The 15000-nt window shown below is 45.2% G+C and overlaps 3 protein-coding genes across 4 annotated transcripts in view; all 3 read left to right on the forward strand.

Moving 5' to 3' along the window:
• LOC130384539 (fibrinogen C domain-containing protein 1-like) overlaps nucleotides 1-3931 on the forward strand; it is an 8217-nt gene extending 4286 nt beyond the window's left edge. Inside the window, exons 6-9 of the mRNA XM_056592766.1 lie at nucleotides 176-312; nucleotides 1151-1247; nucleotides 1593-1772; nucleotides 3011-3931. Of these exons, the coding sequence (XP_056448741.1) occupies nucleotides 176-312; nucleotides 1151-1247; nucleotides 1593-1772; nucleotides 3011-3321 (725 nt within the window). The 3' untranslated portion in view covers nucleotides 3322-3931. The remainder of the gene's footprint in view (nucleotides 1-175; nucleotides 313-1150; nucleotides 1248-1592; nucleotides 1773-3010) is intronic.
• Nucleotides 3932-4293: 362 nt separating this feature from the next.
• On the forward strand, nucleotides 4294-14519 carry phf19 (PHD finger protein 19). 2 transcript variants are annotated; one of them, XM_056593077.1, is made up of 14 exons: nucleotides 4294-4415; nucleotides 5400-5586; nucleotides 6205-6286; nucleotides 6683-6793; nucleotides 7100-7194; nucleotides 7367-7515; nucleotides 7678-7773; nucleotides 7938-8127; nucleotides 9013-9080; nucleotides 10178-10324; nucleotides 10499-10559; nucleotides 11511-11596; nucleotides 12306-12383; nucleotides 12663-14519. In XM_056593077.1, the coding sequence occupies exons 2-14, from the start codon at nucleotides 5401-5403 to the stop codon at nucleotides 13003-13005; spliced, it is 1692 nt and encodes a 563-aa protein (XP_056449052.1). In that variant the 5' UTR covers nucleotides 4294-4415; nucleotide 5400; the 3' UTR covers nucleotides 13006-14519. The 2 variants fall into 2 exon arrangements, with proteins under 2 accessions (XP_056449052.1, XP_056449050.1); XM_056593075.1 differs by having other exon boundaries at nucleotides 5397-5586; nucleotides 12663-14518.
• Nucleotides 14520-14918: 399 nt separating this feature from the next.
• The window catches only part of dab2ipa (DAB2 interacting protein a), a 25273-nt gene continuing 25191 nt past the window's right edge, over nucleotides 14919-15000 (forward strand). The window contains exon 1 of the mRNA XM_056593294.1: nucleotides 14919-14997. Coding sequence (XP_056449269.1) covers nucleotides 14919-14997 — 79 coding nt within the window. The remainder of the gene's footprint in view (nucleotides 14998-15000) is intronic.

The following is a 15000-nucleotide window of genomic DNA, read 5'->3' on the forward strand; positions in this document are numbered from 1 at the left end:
CACACACACACACACACATATATATATATATATATATATATATATATATATATATATATATATATATATATATATATATATAAATATGACACTGGTATTACACCTTGAGCTACAGTCTTTTAAAAAGCTAATACTGAATTGATTCCAGACGGTATTTTGGATCTTGCCTCCGCAGGCTTCAGACCACAGGACTGTAGTGAGCTTCTGGATGCAGGTTTTACACAAGATGGAGTTTACTCCATCTTTCCTACTCACGAGCCACGGGGATTCTCCGTTTACTGTGACATGACCACAGACGGCGGCGGATGGACGGTACAAACACAAACACGCACACGCACACCACAACATGCATCGTCATCATCATGACTGGTGAATCAGCCTCACTCAATCAAACAAATTCAAAACAAACACGGACTCACAGAACTCTGGTACATACTCACACAACAGAACTCAACAATTTAAACATCCACCACTTGTTGATATTTAATCACATTTTATTATCCTTATTTATTTACCTTAATGTTCCAACGACACAATTCGGTAACCAATGACATGTTGTCATATCCATGTATCACAGGTCATCCAGTCAAGCAGTTGGCAGTGGTTGTACCTTAAACAGATTTGAAAGACAACTCCAATCAATCTACGTTTCTTACCACCAGCAAGTCCTTTAAGCAGATTAGCAGTACCGCAGTGCACTGCCTATGGCCACTCGAGGAGGGCTTAGCTGCTCTGTGTTTGGGGCCTTCCTCTGCTACAACCATGTTAGATCAGAGGCATGGTGGTATCCTCTAGCGGAGTTAGCGCCATGTTGGACTAGATCTGTGAGGCCATCCTGTTAGCTTACTGCTGTTAGCGCCAAGTGGGACTAGGTGTGTGTTGGCAGCCTGTTAGACTACTGCTGTAAGGGCCATGTTGGGGGTTTGAGGCCCTTAAGGCAGACAAGAAAGAGAAAGTGAGTTTGGTGAGATGTGATTCGGTAAATTCTGACCTGTGCTGTGTGTGTATGTTTGTTTGTGTGTGTGTGTGTGTGTGTGTGTGTGTGTGTGTGTGTGTGTGTGTGTGTGTGTGTGTGTGTGTGTGTGTGTGTGTGTGTGTGTGTGTGTGTGGGGGTGGGGGTGGGGGTGCGTGGGTGGGTGGGTGTGTAAAGGTGATACAGCGGAGAAGCGATGGTTCAGTGAATTTCTTCCGTGGATGGACTGCATACCGTGACGGATTTGGACAAGTTACTGGGGAACACTGGCTAGGTACACACACACACACACACACACACACACACACACACACACACACACACACACACACACACACACACACACACACACACACACACACACAACCACACACACACACACACACACACACACACACACACACACACACACACACACACACACACACACACACACACACACACACACACACACACACACACTCCATTGCATGTTTTCTCACAGTTTTGTGTTTGTCCCTTGGCCACTCCCTCCTCCTCATCACCTTTGTTTCTATGTTGCTCCGTGTGTGTTTGTGTGTGTGTTTGTGTGTGTGTGTGTGTGTGTGTGTGTGTGAACACGTGTGTTTGCGTGGGCCAGGTCTCCAAAGGATGTTTTATCTGACCGGGTTCGGCCATTCTGAGCTGAGAATCGACATTGCAGACTTTGAGAACGGGACTGCGTACGCTAGCTACGGCCTGTTTGCTGTGGGCCTGGACTCTGTGAACCCTGATGAAGACGGCTACGTTCTCACAGTGGACCACTACTCGGGCACCGCAGGTACGGCTGCTTACTCTGCTGATAATACTGCGCCTAGCTACAGACTGCTACCTATTCCAGCTCTGTGACTCCTACCTCATAATTAACTACTTACTGCTAACTATTCCATTTCTGTGACTTCTACCTCATAACTACCCACTGCTAACTATTCCAGCTCTGTGACTTCTACCTCATAACTACCCACTGCTCCCTATTCCAGCTCTGTGACTTCTACCTCATGGCTACTGACTGCTACCTATTCCAGCTCTGTGACTTCTACCTCATGACTACAGACTGCTATTCCAGCTCTGTGACTTCTACCTCATGGCTACTGACTGCTACCTATTCCAGCTCTGTGACTTCTACCTCATGACTACAGACTGCTACTTATTCCAGCTCTGTGACTTCTACCTCTCATACCGCAACCTGCTACTACAAGTTCAAGTTCAAAGTTGTCCCCAAGGGGAAAGGGGTTTTGGAGCAGGATATGAGCGCACATACAGCCCGTGTACCTCCGGCAGTTGGCATCCAGCAGGACAAGACAAGGGAACCCCAGAGATAGTCAATGTAATAAAACAAGATTTATCCAACGTCAGTTAAAACGTGCATGCTAAAAAAAAATTACTTGCAGCATTTTACAACGATAAAGCTAATTAAAACCACCTGTAATCACACACACATGCACACTGGGACAAGAATCACCTCCTGCTGCTTCACTCATACCTCTGTGTCAGACAGCCACCATGAGACGCGGAGCCAAAAGCGTCTGCAGGCGTACAGTACCATTCAAAAGTTTGGGGTCATCCTGACAATTTCATGTTTTCCATGAAAACTCACACTTTTATTCAACAGTTTTCAGCTTTGCTAACATAATTGCTCAAGGGTTTCTAATCATCTTTTACCACGATGAGCTAAACAATGTACCATTTAGAACACAGGAGTGATGGTTGCTGGAAATGGGCCTCTGTACATCTATGTAGATATTCCATAAAAAAAACAGCAGTTTCCAGTGAGGATAGTCATTTACGTTAATGACTAGACTGTATTTTTTATCAAATTAATTTTATCTTCATTGAAAAAACAGTGCTTTTCTTTAAAAAAAAAAAAAAAAAAAAAGCTTTTATGCAGAACCAGATAGATAGAGATCAGGCGCATCAAGTCCAATTCAACCTCTGCTGCCGCTTCTGCTGTTGCTGCTGCTACTATAAAGGACAACTCTAATATTCTCATTCCTATCACCCATCATCATTAATCATCAGGGGACTCCCTCCTGAAGCATTCTGGGATGCAGTTCACCACCAAAGACCGGGACCAGGACCAGTCGGAGAACAACTGCGCGGCATACTACCAGGGGGCGTGGTGGTACCGCAACTGCCACACCTCCAACCTCAATGGGCAGTACCTGAGGGGAGGCCATGCCTCCTACGCCGACGGCGTAGAGTGGTCCAGCTGGACGGGGTGGCAGTACTCCCTAAGGTCCTCAGAGATGAAGGTCCGCCCTAATAAAAGCCCCGCCCCCAGGAGCTCCGCCTCTCACTCGGACTCTGAGCCCCACCCTGTCCTTAACTGATAGTTCTGCCTTTTACACTGTTTGATCGGAATAGACTCAGTTTTGTGATAATCGTGAGCTATTTACATGAGCAAATATCTATATATATTATATTTATCTATAATGTATATTAATGGAGAACAGCTTTTTCTTTGTTTTCTGACTATATCTGTTTGACATCCATTTTAGCCTGGGCTATGTCGGTATATATTTCCAGTCAGAATGTGCATAATGCGTTCCCATAAATAAGAAATTAGGAAAAATAAGTGATGATTTTTTAAGAAAACTCTAAAACAATGATATTATCTGCCATGGTTTTTCAATCCCAAGTCAGAATCTTGTGTAGGCCTATAAACTTATTTTTGCACGTCCTGCTTACTTATTATGTCTTCATAGGAATTCACCTGTTTCAATTTCTTAGGCCTGTCTGTGTGTTCACCTCAATTGATGATCATTGGAGACTTTTAGACTTTCAAACTCTTAAGAGATCTCAAGTAGTATATTTAGTATCTTCGCAGGCGTTATACATATCAGAAGATTTTATGAATAATGAGTTTGTTTATTTATTTCACAGTTGATGTAGTGTTTCCTATCTGCTCATGTCGGCTAATTATATAGCCTACTCTTCTTTTCGCTGTCTGAACCCAATTTCTTGTATTAAATTACATTAAATGATTAAAGAGACGATGATGTATGTGTCATAAAGGAAGTGCGCGCGCACACGTACACACACGCGCTCGCAGAGGAATAATAAATATTAATATATTTTACAAATACACAACCTTTATATAAAGTCACGAAAACGACCACAGCGACTACATTACGAGTCACTTTTACCCATTTAGAATAGTCCGATTTTGACACTGAATGCCGCATAGAGTCTATGGATGAATCATATGGATTCGAATGGACTTCCGCTGCCGATGACGATGATGATACGTTATGTAAATGAGCATGGAGAAAGCGACCGTGATTCGCGGGAAAAGTGAAAAAATGGCGCCGTCCGAGTTTGAAGTTTAGCGCCGCCGCGCAGCAGAGTTTCTTCTCCCTCAAGTAGCAGCAGCAGAACCCCGGGCAGCTGCAGCCACAGACAGGCTGCACCAGACTCACTCAAAGTAAGTAAAGAGATTTCATCCTTTAAACATCTTCACTGTCTGTAATATATAAGCACACGACTTCTGTTGGTTTCTGATCATTTTCTTCGTAATGTCATGAATCTATATTATAAGGAAAAATAACTCGATGTGTAAAAAGGCTGTCCAGAGTGGCTGAGTGGATGCGATGCTTGTCAAGCAAGATTTGTATAACTTTTGTGTAACAGTTGGTACAATAGACGCGGTCATTGTTGAGCATCGTTTATACTGAATGTTTTGTCTGAAATCGGTCCTTTTCTTTGGGGTCGATTTGGCAGTTTTGCTGTCAGAAAGTACTGCTTTTGATATCTGTCATCGTAAGAGACCGCATCAAACTCACTAAAAATGTCAGTAGGCATTTAACGGTAGGCATTATGAACAAAGTGGATTGTTTTAAAAAAGAGATAGTACATGCTCCACTATTTGAGCAGACACAACCGCCCCTCCGCCTCCCATCATCTCTATTTCATGGAGCATGCGCGACATTATAACAAAATCCCCTGGCGGTTTGTAAAGTTAATAAATGAGTCACAAGTAGGCCTACTCGTTTTCCGGTAAAACCACATTAACGTTTGCTTCATCAATTTGACACACCTGTTAATGCAGTATCCATTTTCCTTTTGCTTATTCCTTTATTAAATTATTTTTTAATTACATTTACTGTAATACACGATCGATTCCTCCCCTATATTACCCTCATATTTATTTTTGCTTTCCAATCTAGTGCCACTTCCATTCTATCTAGCCTGTCTGTAGCATAAGAACAAGGAGGGTGTCACCTGGATGGCTTTGTAATCAGAAGGGGGCCCTATATCACACAAACAGATGTTACAACAGGAGCAAAGTGGACCTAATCAGACTGACACCGTAGCTGTAGCCCCTAGCCTTTACTGTGATCACACACAGTGTGACATGTCTATATTCAACCATATCAACGGTATGTCTGTGGGCCTACCCTCTCAGCAGGATGTTGGAGGACCTGGCTGAGGGCTACTGCAGCAGTCCAGAGCCCCCATCCCTGCAGGGCTCCGGGTGCAGGTCAGGGGTCAGCAGGCGCGTCCCAGCCGAGGCCCTGGAGTGCAGCCTCACCGTGGAGCAGTATGTCCTGTGCCATTGGTCCGACGGCCTGTACTACCTGGGCCGCATACAGAGGGTACGCCTCACACCAGCCATGCACACAAGCACGCAACACAACGATAACAGCGCCCGGTGCATTACAGACACGTAAACAGTGCCGTTTTTCAACACACAGGTAACATACACACAGGTAATACACATCACATTCAAAACCAAAAATGGAATTAAAGGACATTAATCAGTTTATGATTAATGTTCACATATTTGATAAAAAAATAATAAAAAATAAATAAATCATGGTTTGGTTCAGAATGAAAGAAAGCCTTCCACCTGCCCCCCCTGGTGGGGAAAAGTGAGAGCTGCATCTTTGAGAAACATGAAGACGGATGAGAGCTCAATCTTTGAAAAGGGTTGAAGTCTTTAAACATTCATGATGGGAATACATTACATGAATACAGATGGGAAATATTTAGTTTTACTGTTGAAGAAATAGAAAAGAAATTACCGGAAATACTGAAGAACAGGAAGTCCTAGCACTGTACTCAAGTATACTCATCATTTATTTGAAAATCTACAGATGTAAAGTGTATTTTTTTATCCCTAGATGCTGTACAAGACAAGCTCTACCATAATTACAATATTGAACAATTATTATTCAAACTATAATTTGTACTATTTGTTTTCCTCCAACCAGGTCAGTCCTCAGCGTCAAAGCTGCTTCGTGACGTTTGAGGACAACTCCCGCTTCTGGGTCCTCTGGAAGGACATCCAGCATGGTGGGTTACCAGTCCAACACACTGGGAGATAGACCAGTTACACTTAGTGGGGGCTGGACTGAGGAAGATAGACGGGGACACGGACTTGGGAAGCTTGACTACGAGATGGACTGGGAAGTTCCAAGTCCATCTCCCAATCTAGCTTTCCCAGTGGAAACGCTAGACTGGGAAATGGACTGGAGATTGCAAGAGTGGGAGATGGACTGGGAAAGCTAGACTACGCGATGGACTGGGAAAGCTAGACTACGTGATGGACTGGGAAAGCTAGACTAGGAGATGGGACTTGGAAAGCTAGACTACGAGATGGGACTGGGAAAGCTGGATTGGGAGATGGACTCCCATTGGAATCCCATTGCGCCTGTTCTTCTTTTATTCCCATGCTTTCTGACCCCGCAGCCGGCATCCCGGGGGAGGAGCCTCACTGCTCAGTGTGTCAGGAGGAGTGGGACCAGAGTGATTCTAGTAGCCATGGCAACCGCATCCTCATCTGTGGCAAGTGTGGCATCGGTAAGTTGGTGGACGATAATAAATTACTATTTCACACTGAAAGCAAAAGTGAGCCAAATCTTTTTTGCTCTTGTGTGACTCCGATAGGATTTATTTCAGTGTGAGCAGAACAAATCACATTGATATTATCGTTTCATTTCGGTTTTCAGTCAGTTTCATAATTGGTCATCTATCAGAAACAGATCCAGATACAAATACAAAAAAATCTGTTGTTACAAACATGATTATGCAGCAGTGGCCTCTTCAATAACTACGTATGTCTGCAAACGGTTAAATGTTGAGTATCTTCTGTGTTTTGGATTTCAGGTTTTCACCAGCAGTGCCACAGTCCTCCCGTAGAGGGCAGCAATGAGCACGCTCCATGGTTCTGTCGCCGCTGCATCTTCGCTCTAGCTGTCAGGGTAAGGCCACACACACAGACAGATGACACTCACACACACAGATGGCACATGTCATAAAATGTGTCCTGAGAAGTCTTTGAGAACTGTGATAACAAAAGAATTTGACCTGACAACCGCACACAAACCCACTAAACACTCAAATTGACCAAGTGTGTGTTTTTACTCTCAACAGAAAGGGGGCGCTCTTAAGAAGGGACCCATAGCGAAGGCCCTGGTGGCCATGAAGCAGGTGTTGCCCTATGACCCGGATGCATTGCAGTGGGACTCTCAGCATCGGACAAATCAGCAGCAGTGTTACTGCTATTGCGGCGGCCCCGGAGAGTAAGACCATCCAATCACTGAAGCTTGGGACATAACAAACAGTGATCTCTGTAGCATTATTATGAAAGGGCTGTGGTTTCTCTGCTAAGGAATTTTGTGTAGTCGTTAATATGAATACGGTGTGTATGCTTCTTGTTAAAGGCCCTGATCTGCTTTGTACAGGTGGTACCTGAAGATGCTCCAGTGTTGGAAATGCCAGCAGTGGTTCCATGAAGCCTGCATCCAGTGTGTGCAGGACCCCATCATGTTTGGAGACAGGTACCTCCTCTCCTCAAAACCAAGCTGTGGTTTGTCCACAGTCGCCTAACGCTGTGGTTTGCTACAGTCGTCTTAAGCTGTGGTTAGTCCACAGTCGCCCAACACTCTGGTTTGCTACAGTCGTCCTGTGTCTCAAGCTGTGGTTCCCCCTGCCTCTGCCCCAGGTTCTACCTCTACCTGTGCTGCGTGTGTAACAAGGGCACTGAGTACGTGCGTCGGCTGGCGCTGCGCTGGGTGGACGTGGTCCAGCTGGCGCTCTACAACCTGGGCCTCAGCAGGAAGAAGAAGTACTTTGAGCTGGAGGAGATCCTGGGCTTCATCTCTACTCACTGGGAGCAGCTACAGCTGGGCAAGGTCTGGAGCCGACCCCTTACTGTACTAGACCAATGCTGCTCCATTCTCTACTGTACTAGACCATTACTGCTTCATACTATACTGTACTAGACCAATACTGCTTCATACTATACTGTACTAAATCAATACTGCTCCATGCTCTACTATACTAGACCAATACTGCTTCATACTATACTGTAGTAGACCATACTGCTTCATACTATACTGTACTAGACCAATACTGCCCCATACTATACTGTACTAGACCAATACTGCCCCATACTATACTGTACTAGACCAAAACTGCTTCATACTATACTGTACCAGACCAAAACTGCTTCATACTATACTGTAGTAGATCATTACTGCTCCATTCTCTACTGTGATGGATCAATACTGCTCCATGCTCTACTATACTAGACCAATAATTCTTCATACTATACTGTACTAGACCAATACTGCTTCATACTATACTGTACTAGATCAATACTGCTCCATGCTCTACTATACTAGACCAATACTGCTTTATACTATACTGTACTAGATCATTACTGCTCCATTCTCTACTGTACTAGATCAATACTGCTCCATACTCTTCTAGACCAATACTGCTCCATACTCTACTAGATCGATACTGCTCCATACCCTACTATACTAGACCAATACCGTGCAATAGTCTAAAATACTAGACTGATACTGGCCCATCCTCTACTATACTAGACCAATACTGCTACATACTCGACTATACTAGACCAATACTGCTCCATACTCCACTGTACTAAACCAGTACCATTACACTAAATGATGCTATACTATAGTAGTTACTAACTTGAATGTGTTGGGATGTACTAGTGAGACTATACAGGGCACTAAACTACTTTTTTTCTATTTTCATTTTTTATGCAGTTGGCTAATACCCCTGCCTCAGAGAAGGAGAAACACATCCTGGACGCTTTAAACAAGTACAAGAGCAAGTAAGACACACACTAGGGCTGTCACTTTTTATTCGAAGTTCGAATATTCGTTCGAAGGTGGGGTGAAAAATTCGAATTCGAAGTGTAATTCTCCATTCGAACTGTAAAAATGCGCTATAAAGAAGAGAGCGGCGAGTGGCTTCTCCTCAATAAAGCGGCCCTCCTGGATCCCCGCTTCTCCCGGTTAGTCCACCTTTCCCCTGCACAGAAACATCTCGTGACTGAAAGCCTCTCACACGAGCTCACTGAAACGGAGACCGACACTGATCACACACGACAGGGAGAAAAGTCCGCTGGGCGCGATGGGCAGCCTGTTTGGGGACTTATACAGCACGGCTGACAGAAGCAGCTGCAACGGTAACGGAGAGCTGCGAGACTACTTGTAATTTTCTTTCCGTAAGAAATAAAAAGAGCAGCATGCCGTGTTGGAGGTCGGCCTCACAGATTGTTCGTTTATATAGGCTGTGTGTGCCATGGACGACATGCGCTCCGCATATCGCGCTCCGAGCAGTTATTGTTCATGTGTAAAAGACAGCCGCACTTGTGTGTCGGAGCTTCCTCTTGTTGTGTTTACAAATGTGTTATCAAAGATGTGTTTTTATCCTGTGCTGTTATGAATTCAGTAGGTATACGTGATTTCCACAAGAAATCGTGTCGTGTTGTATGGGGGGGGGGGGGGGGGTGGGGTCGAATGTATTCGAATGTATTCGAATTAATTATGGACATTCGAAATTCGTTCGAATTTCATTTTTGGAAAAAGTGACAGCCCTAACACACACACACGCACGCGTGCACACACACAGACTTCTAAATTACATCTGGATTAATTGCTTAATGAACTGCGCATTAGAAGACGTTTGATCATTTTAAAAACGTTGTTAATCAGTTCTTTGATGAATAACTGAAATCAAAATCACGAAATCCCAACAAATTCCATGAATGACCCATAAACCTTGGACGGATAAGTAGTTGTATGTCGGATGTATAAAGTTTAACAGAGCAGATGCATCTACACCACTGACAACAGTGCTTTGTAATAGTTTAGACCCAGATCTTAAGATTAGGATTGTTTATAAGATGTGCGGTTGTTTGCACAGGTTCCTTTGTGGGAAGGAGATAAAGAAGAGAAAGTGTATTTTCCGACTGCAAACGCGCGTTCCTCCCAACCCCCCCTCCAAACTGTTTCCTGAGCGAACCCAGAGAGATGGGGGGAGGGGACGCAAAGGAGGAGGGGCCAAGAACAGGTAGACCCCGCCCCCCAAACACTAGGCTTCCTACCATGAAACATCTGAAGGCTACCTTCAAAATATCTACTTTACAAGATGCGTGTGTGTGTGTGTGTGTGTGTGTGTGTGTGCGTGTGTGCATGTGTGTGTGTGTGTGGGTGTGTGTGTGTGTGTGTGTGTGTGTGTGTGTAGCACTCCAGCAGAAAGAAGAAAGAGAAAGGCCCGGTGGCTTCTGGAAGATGCCATCCCCAATGTAAGGAATGTAAATGTGTTATGCATGTGTCATAGAAACTGCCTTTAATGTGGTGCAGAAGTTGGGTCTTAAATTATCTACAATAAAAAAAATCAATTTCAACTACAAGAGCATAAAAGAAAAGGTATTAAATCAGTATTTCTGAAAATATAACTCGCGATAGTTATATCGAGATATAAACCCAAGAAAAGATCAAATTCATAAACATTGCATGAGACAGCATGCTCTTCCATCAGCCCAGGGTCTTCTTCCGGAACAACAAAGCCTACATGCCTCAGCAGTCCTGACCTATATCATGTGACTTAGTGGGCAGGAGATAGAGGCCACCCCAGGCGGACACATGAATACACCGGCCACTAGCATCGGTTCAACAAATCATTTGAACATACCACATGGCAAAAAAACACAACCACATATGATTTGAGAGCTATACAGAGAGAGCAGAAGAGAATGTAAGATTTGGAAATACATTGTATCTCTGCTCCCTTCCTTCCTTTCCGAACCAGTCCGTGAAGAGAGGCCCTGATTGGTCAGAAATGAGGTGGCGATGTCATACAGAGACAGGCACTCAGTCAACCAGAACAGATGTTCTCACAGAACGTTTCACTCACCATAGCAGACGGATGGCTGTAGCATTTCTAATACATATCACTTAAGTTATAGCTTTTATTGCCTACAGCACATTTTAAGTTTGGTGCTTTATGTTGCGTGATGCAATATGCAATACGATTTGCAATATGCAAGTGTTAATTACAGTAGTGTGGTTATTTGTGGGTGTAAAGTACTGTGTAATGTGTTGTTTTTCGTTTCTCCCGAAGTAAACATTCTACTGTGTGTGTGTGTGTGTGTGTGTGTGTGTGTGTGTGTGTGTGTGTGTGTGTGTGTGTGTGTGTGTGTGTGTGTGTGTGTGTGTGTGTGTGTGTGTGTGTGTGTGTGTGTGTGTGTGTGTAGAACGAGTTGTACTGCAGCTGGAACTCCAACCATCACATGGCCAACATCTTTGACTTCACCCTGGATGAGCTGCAGAGCCTGAAGAGGTGAGTCCCACAGAGAGACGACTGCAATTAAACATTCTGAGATTGAATTCAGAGTGCTTTCACACCTTAGCTGAAGGGTCCGTTGTAAGGCACAGACTGCTTCAGCGATGTGGGAGCGTTTCCTCATGGCCCATTTGTGCGGTGGCAGGATGACTATATAAAGGAATTATTAGGGGTCACTCTCCAAAACAGATTTCTAAATTATTCATTGACGAAATGGTAGAAATTGGGTTGGTTCTTATTTGTAGCAACACCGAAGCAAAATTATAAAAAACCAAGACCCCACAAAGCTGTTGCTCCATTTGTATTGTCCGCAGCAAGGAGATGAGTTTCCCTCTGATTTAAGTTCCAGTGGACATTCTCCCGCGAGGCGTTAGTTTACGTTTGGTTCCCCCAACAATGTCCAGTGTGAACTGTCAATTGTATTGTTGCAAAGTACAACAAAGTATTAACCTCAGCCCTGAATCTATCAAACTATACTATAGTTATAAGTGCCCTTAGCTCAAAACATATCATTTTTAAGGAAGGCAGAGTACAGGTACCAAGTGCTAATTAGCTTTTCTGTTATTCTTTGTTCTGTAAAGCATAGCAGTTATAGTATAATATCTATGGTATAAGTTTCGGTATAGACATGTGATCTATGTGTCTTCAGTGCATCTCATCCCCATACTAGTGCATCTAATGTTCCTGTGGTGGTTTCTGTGTTCAGTGGTTCCAGTACATCTCAGAGTCTGGACCAGGTCTCCACTGACGGCTCCGCTGGAACCAGCGGCTCCTACCACTTAAGGTGGGACATGGACACACGCACACGCACACGCACACGCACACGCACACGGACACGGACACGTACACGGACGCGGACACATACGCACAGCCACACACCCATGTACACGTTCACAAACACACGGACATATACACACCCATGCACAGCCACGCATGTGCACACCCATCCGAGGCAAATCCAAACGTATTCACCAACCCAACAGATGAACACACGACACGGTCCAAACCCCTCGGGTTGAAGCCCACACAGTCCACACTCTGACCCCTGTGTCCGTCCCGGCAGGAAGGGGGTGGGCAGCAGGAAGAGGAAGCTGCCGAGCAACAGCTACAGCCAGTGGGCCAGCCGCGGCGACGCGGGGGAGGAGCTGCCGGCAGAGGAGCCGTCCGGTCTGGAGGAGCAGGACTCCGCAGAGCGCGCCCTCACCCCGCCGCCGTCTGACTCCTCCCACTTCCTTTCTGAGACCTCCCACCTGTCCTCCGACTCCTCCCACCTGCACTCCTCCATCTCCTCCTACTTCGGCGTGGCGGGCCGGCTGACCAACGGGGAGTACCAGGTGCTGGCCCGCCGGGTGACGGCCGAGGGCACGGTGCAGTACCTGCTGGAGTGGGAGGAGGTGTTCCCCTAGAGGACGCCCCCCCCAACACAACGCCCATCGTTACAATGGATCAGGGGATCTTAATCGTTTCCATCTCTGCACCTGATAGAAAAACCCAAATGTCAGCGTGTCCTCGGGGCCCGGATGCAGCACACCCAGAACACGGAGCGCACCAGGATTGGTGATCCCTTCGTTTTCACGAGTGTTTTGTGTGTGTTTGTAAGGCCACAACCCGTTTAATAATTAAGACCCCTGTTCCGTGCCACACCATTTCATAGGTCACTTTGAGGGCCATGAAGTCCTTCAGTGTTCAAAATGCTTTCTCCCCTTCCTCTGATCCTGATGTTCCTCAGCCCAAGCTTTGAGCACCTTCACAGCGGACCCTAAACCCGGGTTCCGCTTCAGAGCGCTGCTCTTGTCGCCGCCTTCTCCAGGCATAGTAAACCTTGTTTCCATGCCAACAGCTCACTGTATTGTACTCCCGAGAAAAGTTGTTCATATCCCCCCCCCCCCCTGCTTTACGCTCTCTATGTCAGTAAGCTAACCAGTGCTCTTGTGTTTGTCGTATTAGCGCTGTATGCTAATAAGCTAACCCCACTCCCCTGGCGGGGGATGTGTTTGCCCTGTGTTTTGTTAGGATGCTGGGCGCCGCTGTGTGTGCTTGACATGTTAGCGCACTGTTGTATCAAGCTAGCTGCTGTTCCTGTGCTTGACATGTAAATAGGCAGTACGTTCACAAGCTAGCCACTGTCGTGTTATCATGCGAACCGCGGTTCCTACGCCCGCCATGCTAGAACTGTATGTTGTTGGGCTTACCGCTGATCTTGTAAGCTGTTCCTCTGTGAGTTGTCATTTAGCAAACAAAGAAGGTTTAGCGCTTTTGAGTTTTTTGTTATTTTTTTATAAGATGTGGGGTACATTGTTGGTTTAATGTGCTCCCTACCCAGACCAGAAATAATGCACTATTTAAAGGTATCTATGCAAGTTTACATGTTGCCTTATCTGCTAAACCCAATTGTTTGGTAAATTGATCATGTTTGATCACTTAAATTTTGTTATTATTTGAATATTTTATTACTCTAATAAGCATCATTGGATATAACTGTCATATGATAGTTCAAATATATACGTACATATATTCTGAGAATTGGATTTCATTTGTAAATGTGTTGCTGTGACAATCTGTTATATCTGTTATAAATAGAGAAACTTAAACAAAATCCTTACTGAGATCCTGGCAACCTACCCTTGGTCTCTCAGTATACTAACCAAAACCCCATGACCTATCAGTGTGCAGGCCCTCTTTGATCATACTCCCACTCACTGCTGCAATTATTCTGTCATTGGCTGGTTTCAAAGCTACGTAGCTCATGTGGTATAATCTTCTAAAATAAATGTCTCCACATTTTCAGTGTCAACCATCTCTATCAATCTATTGTGTGTGTGTGTGTTTGTGTGTTTGTGTGTTCTAGTGAGAGTGAGATGGCCTCCATGTTAATCTGTTAAGTAAATTAAGGTGTTACGAGTTCAGGTCTATTTAAAAGATAACGTTGGACTGGGCGAGGCGCCGTCCCTGTGTGTCAGGACGTGCAGGGTTTAGAGAGGCAGGTGAACTGAAGCAGCTCCTGTCTGTAGACCTAGAGATAGCCAGGGTTTAGAGAGGCAGGTGAACTGAAGCAGCTCCTGTCTGTAGACCTAGAGATAGCCAGGGTTTAGAGAGGCAGGTGAACTGAAGCAGCTCCTGTCTGTAGACCTAGAGATAGCCAGGGTTTAGAGAGGCAGGTGAACTGAAGCAGCTCCTGTCTGTAGACCTAGAGATAGCCAGGGTTTAGAGAGGCAGGTGAACTGAAGCAGCTCCTGTCTGTAGACCTAGAGATAGCCAGGGTTTAGAGAGGCAGGTGAACTGAAGCAGCTCTCTGGCTCATGTCTAGACCCCTCACACCATGCAGAAGGAGGTGGCTGTGGAGAAGCTCTTAGGACAACTGTCCAGGTGTGAGGAGGTGGGGTGGATGAAGGTGGCAGGTG

Source organism: Gadus chalcogrammus, chromosome 6 (assembly GCF_026213295.1).
Source record: "Gadus chalcogrammus isolate NIFS_2021 chromosome 6, NIFS_Gcha_1.0, whole genome shotgun sequence".
Taxonomy (NCBI): domain Eukaryota; kingdom Metazoa; phylum Chordata; class Actinopteri; order Gadiformes; family Gadidae; genus Gadus; species Gadus chalcogrammus.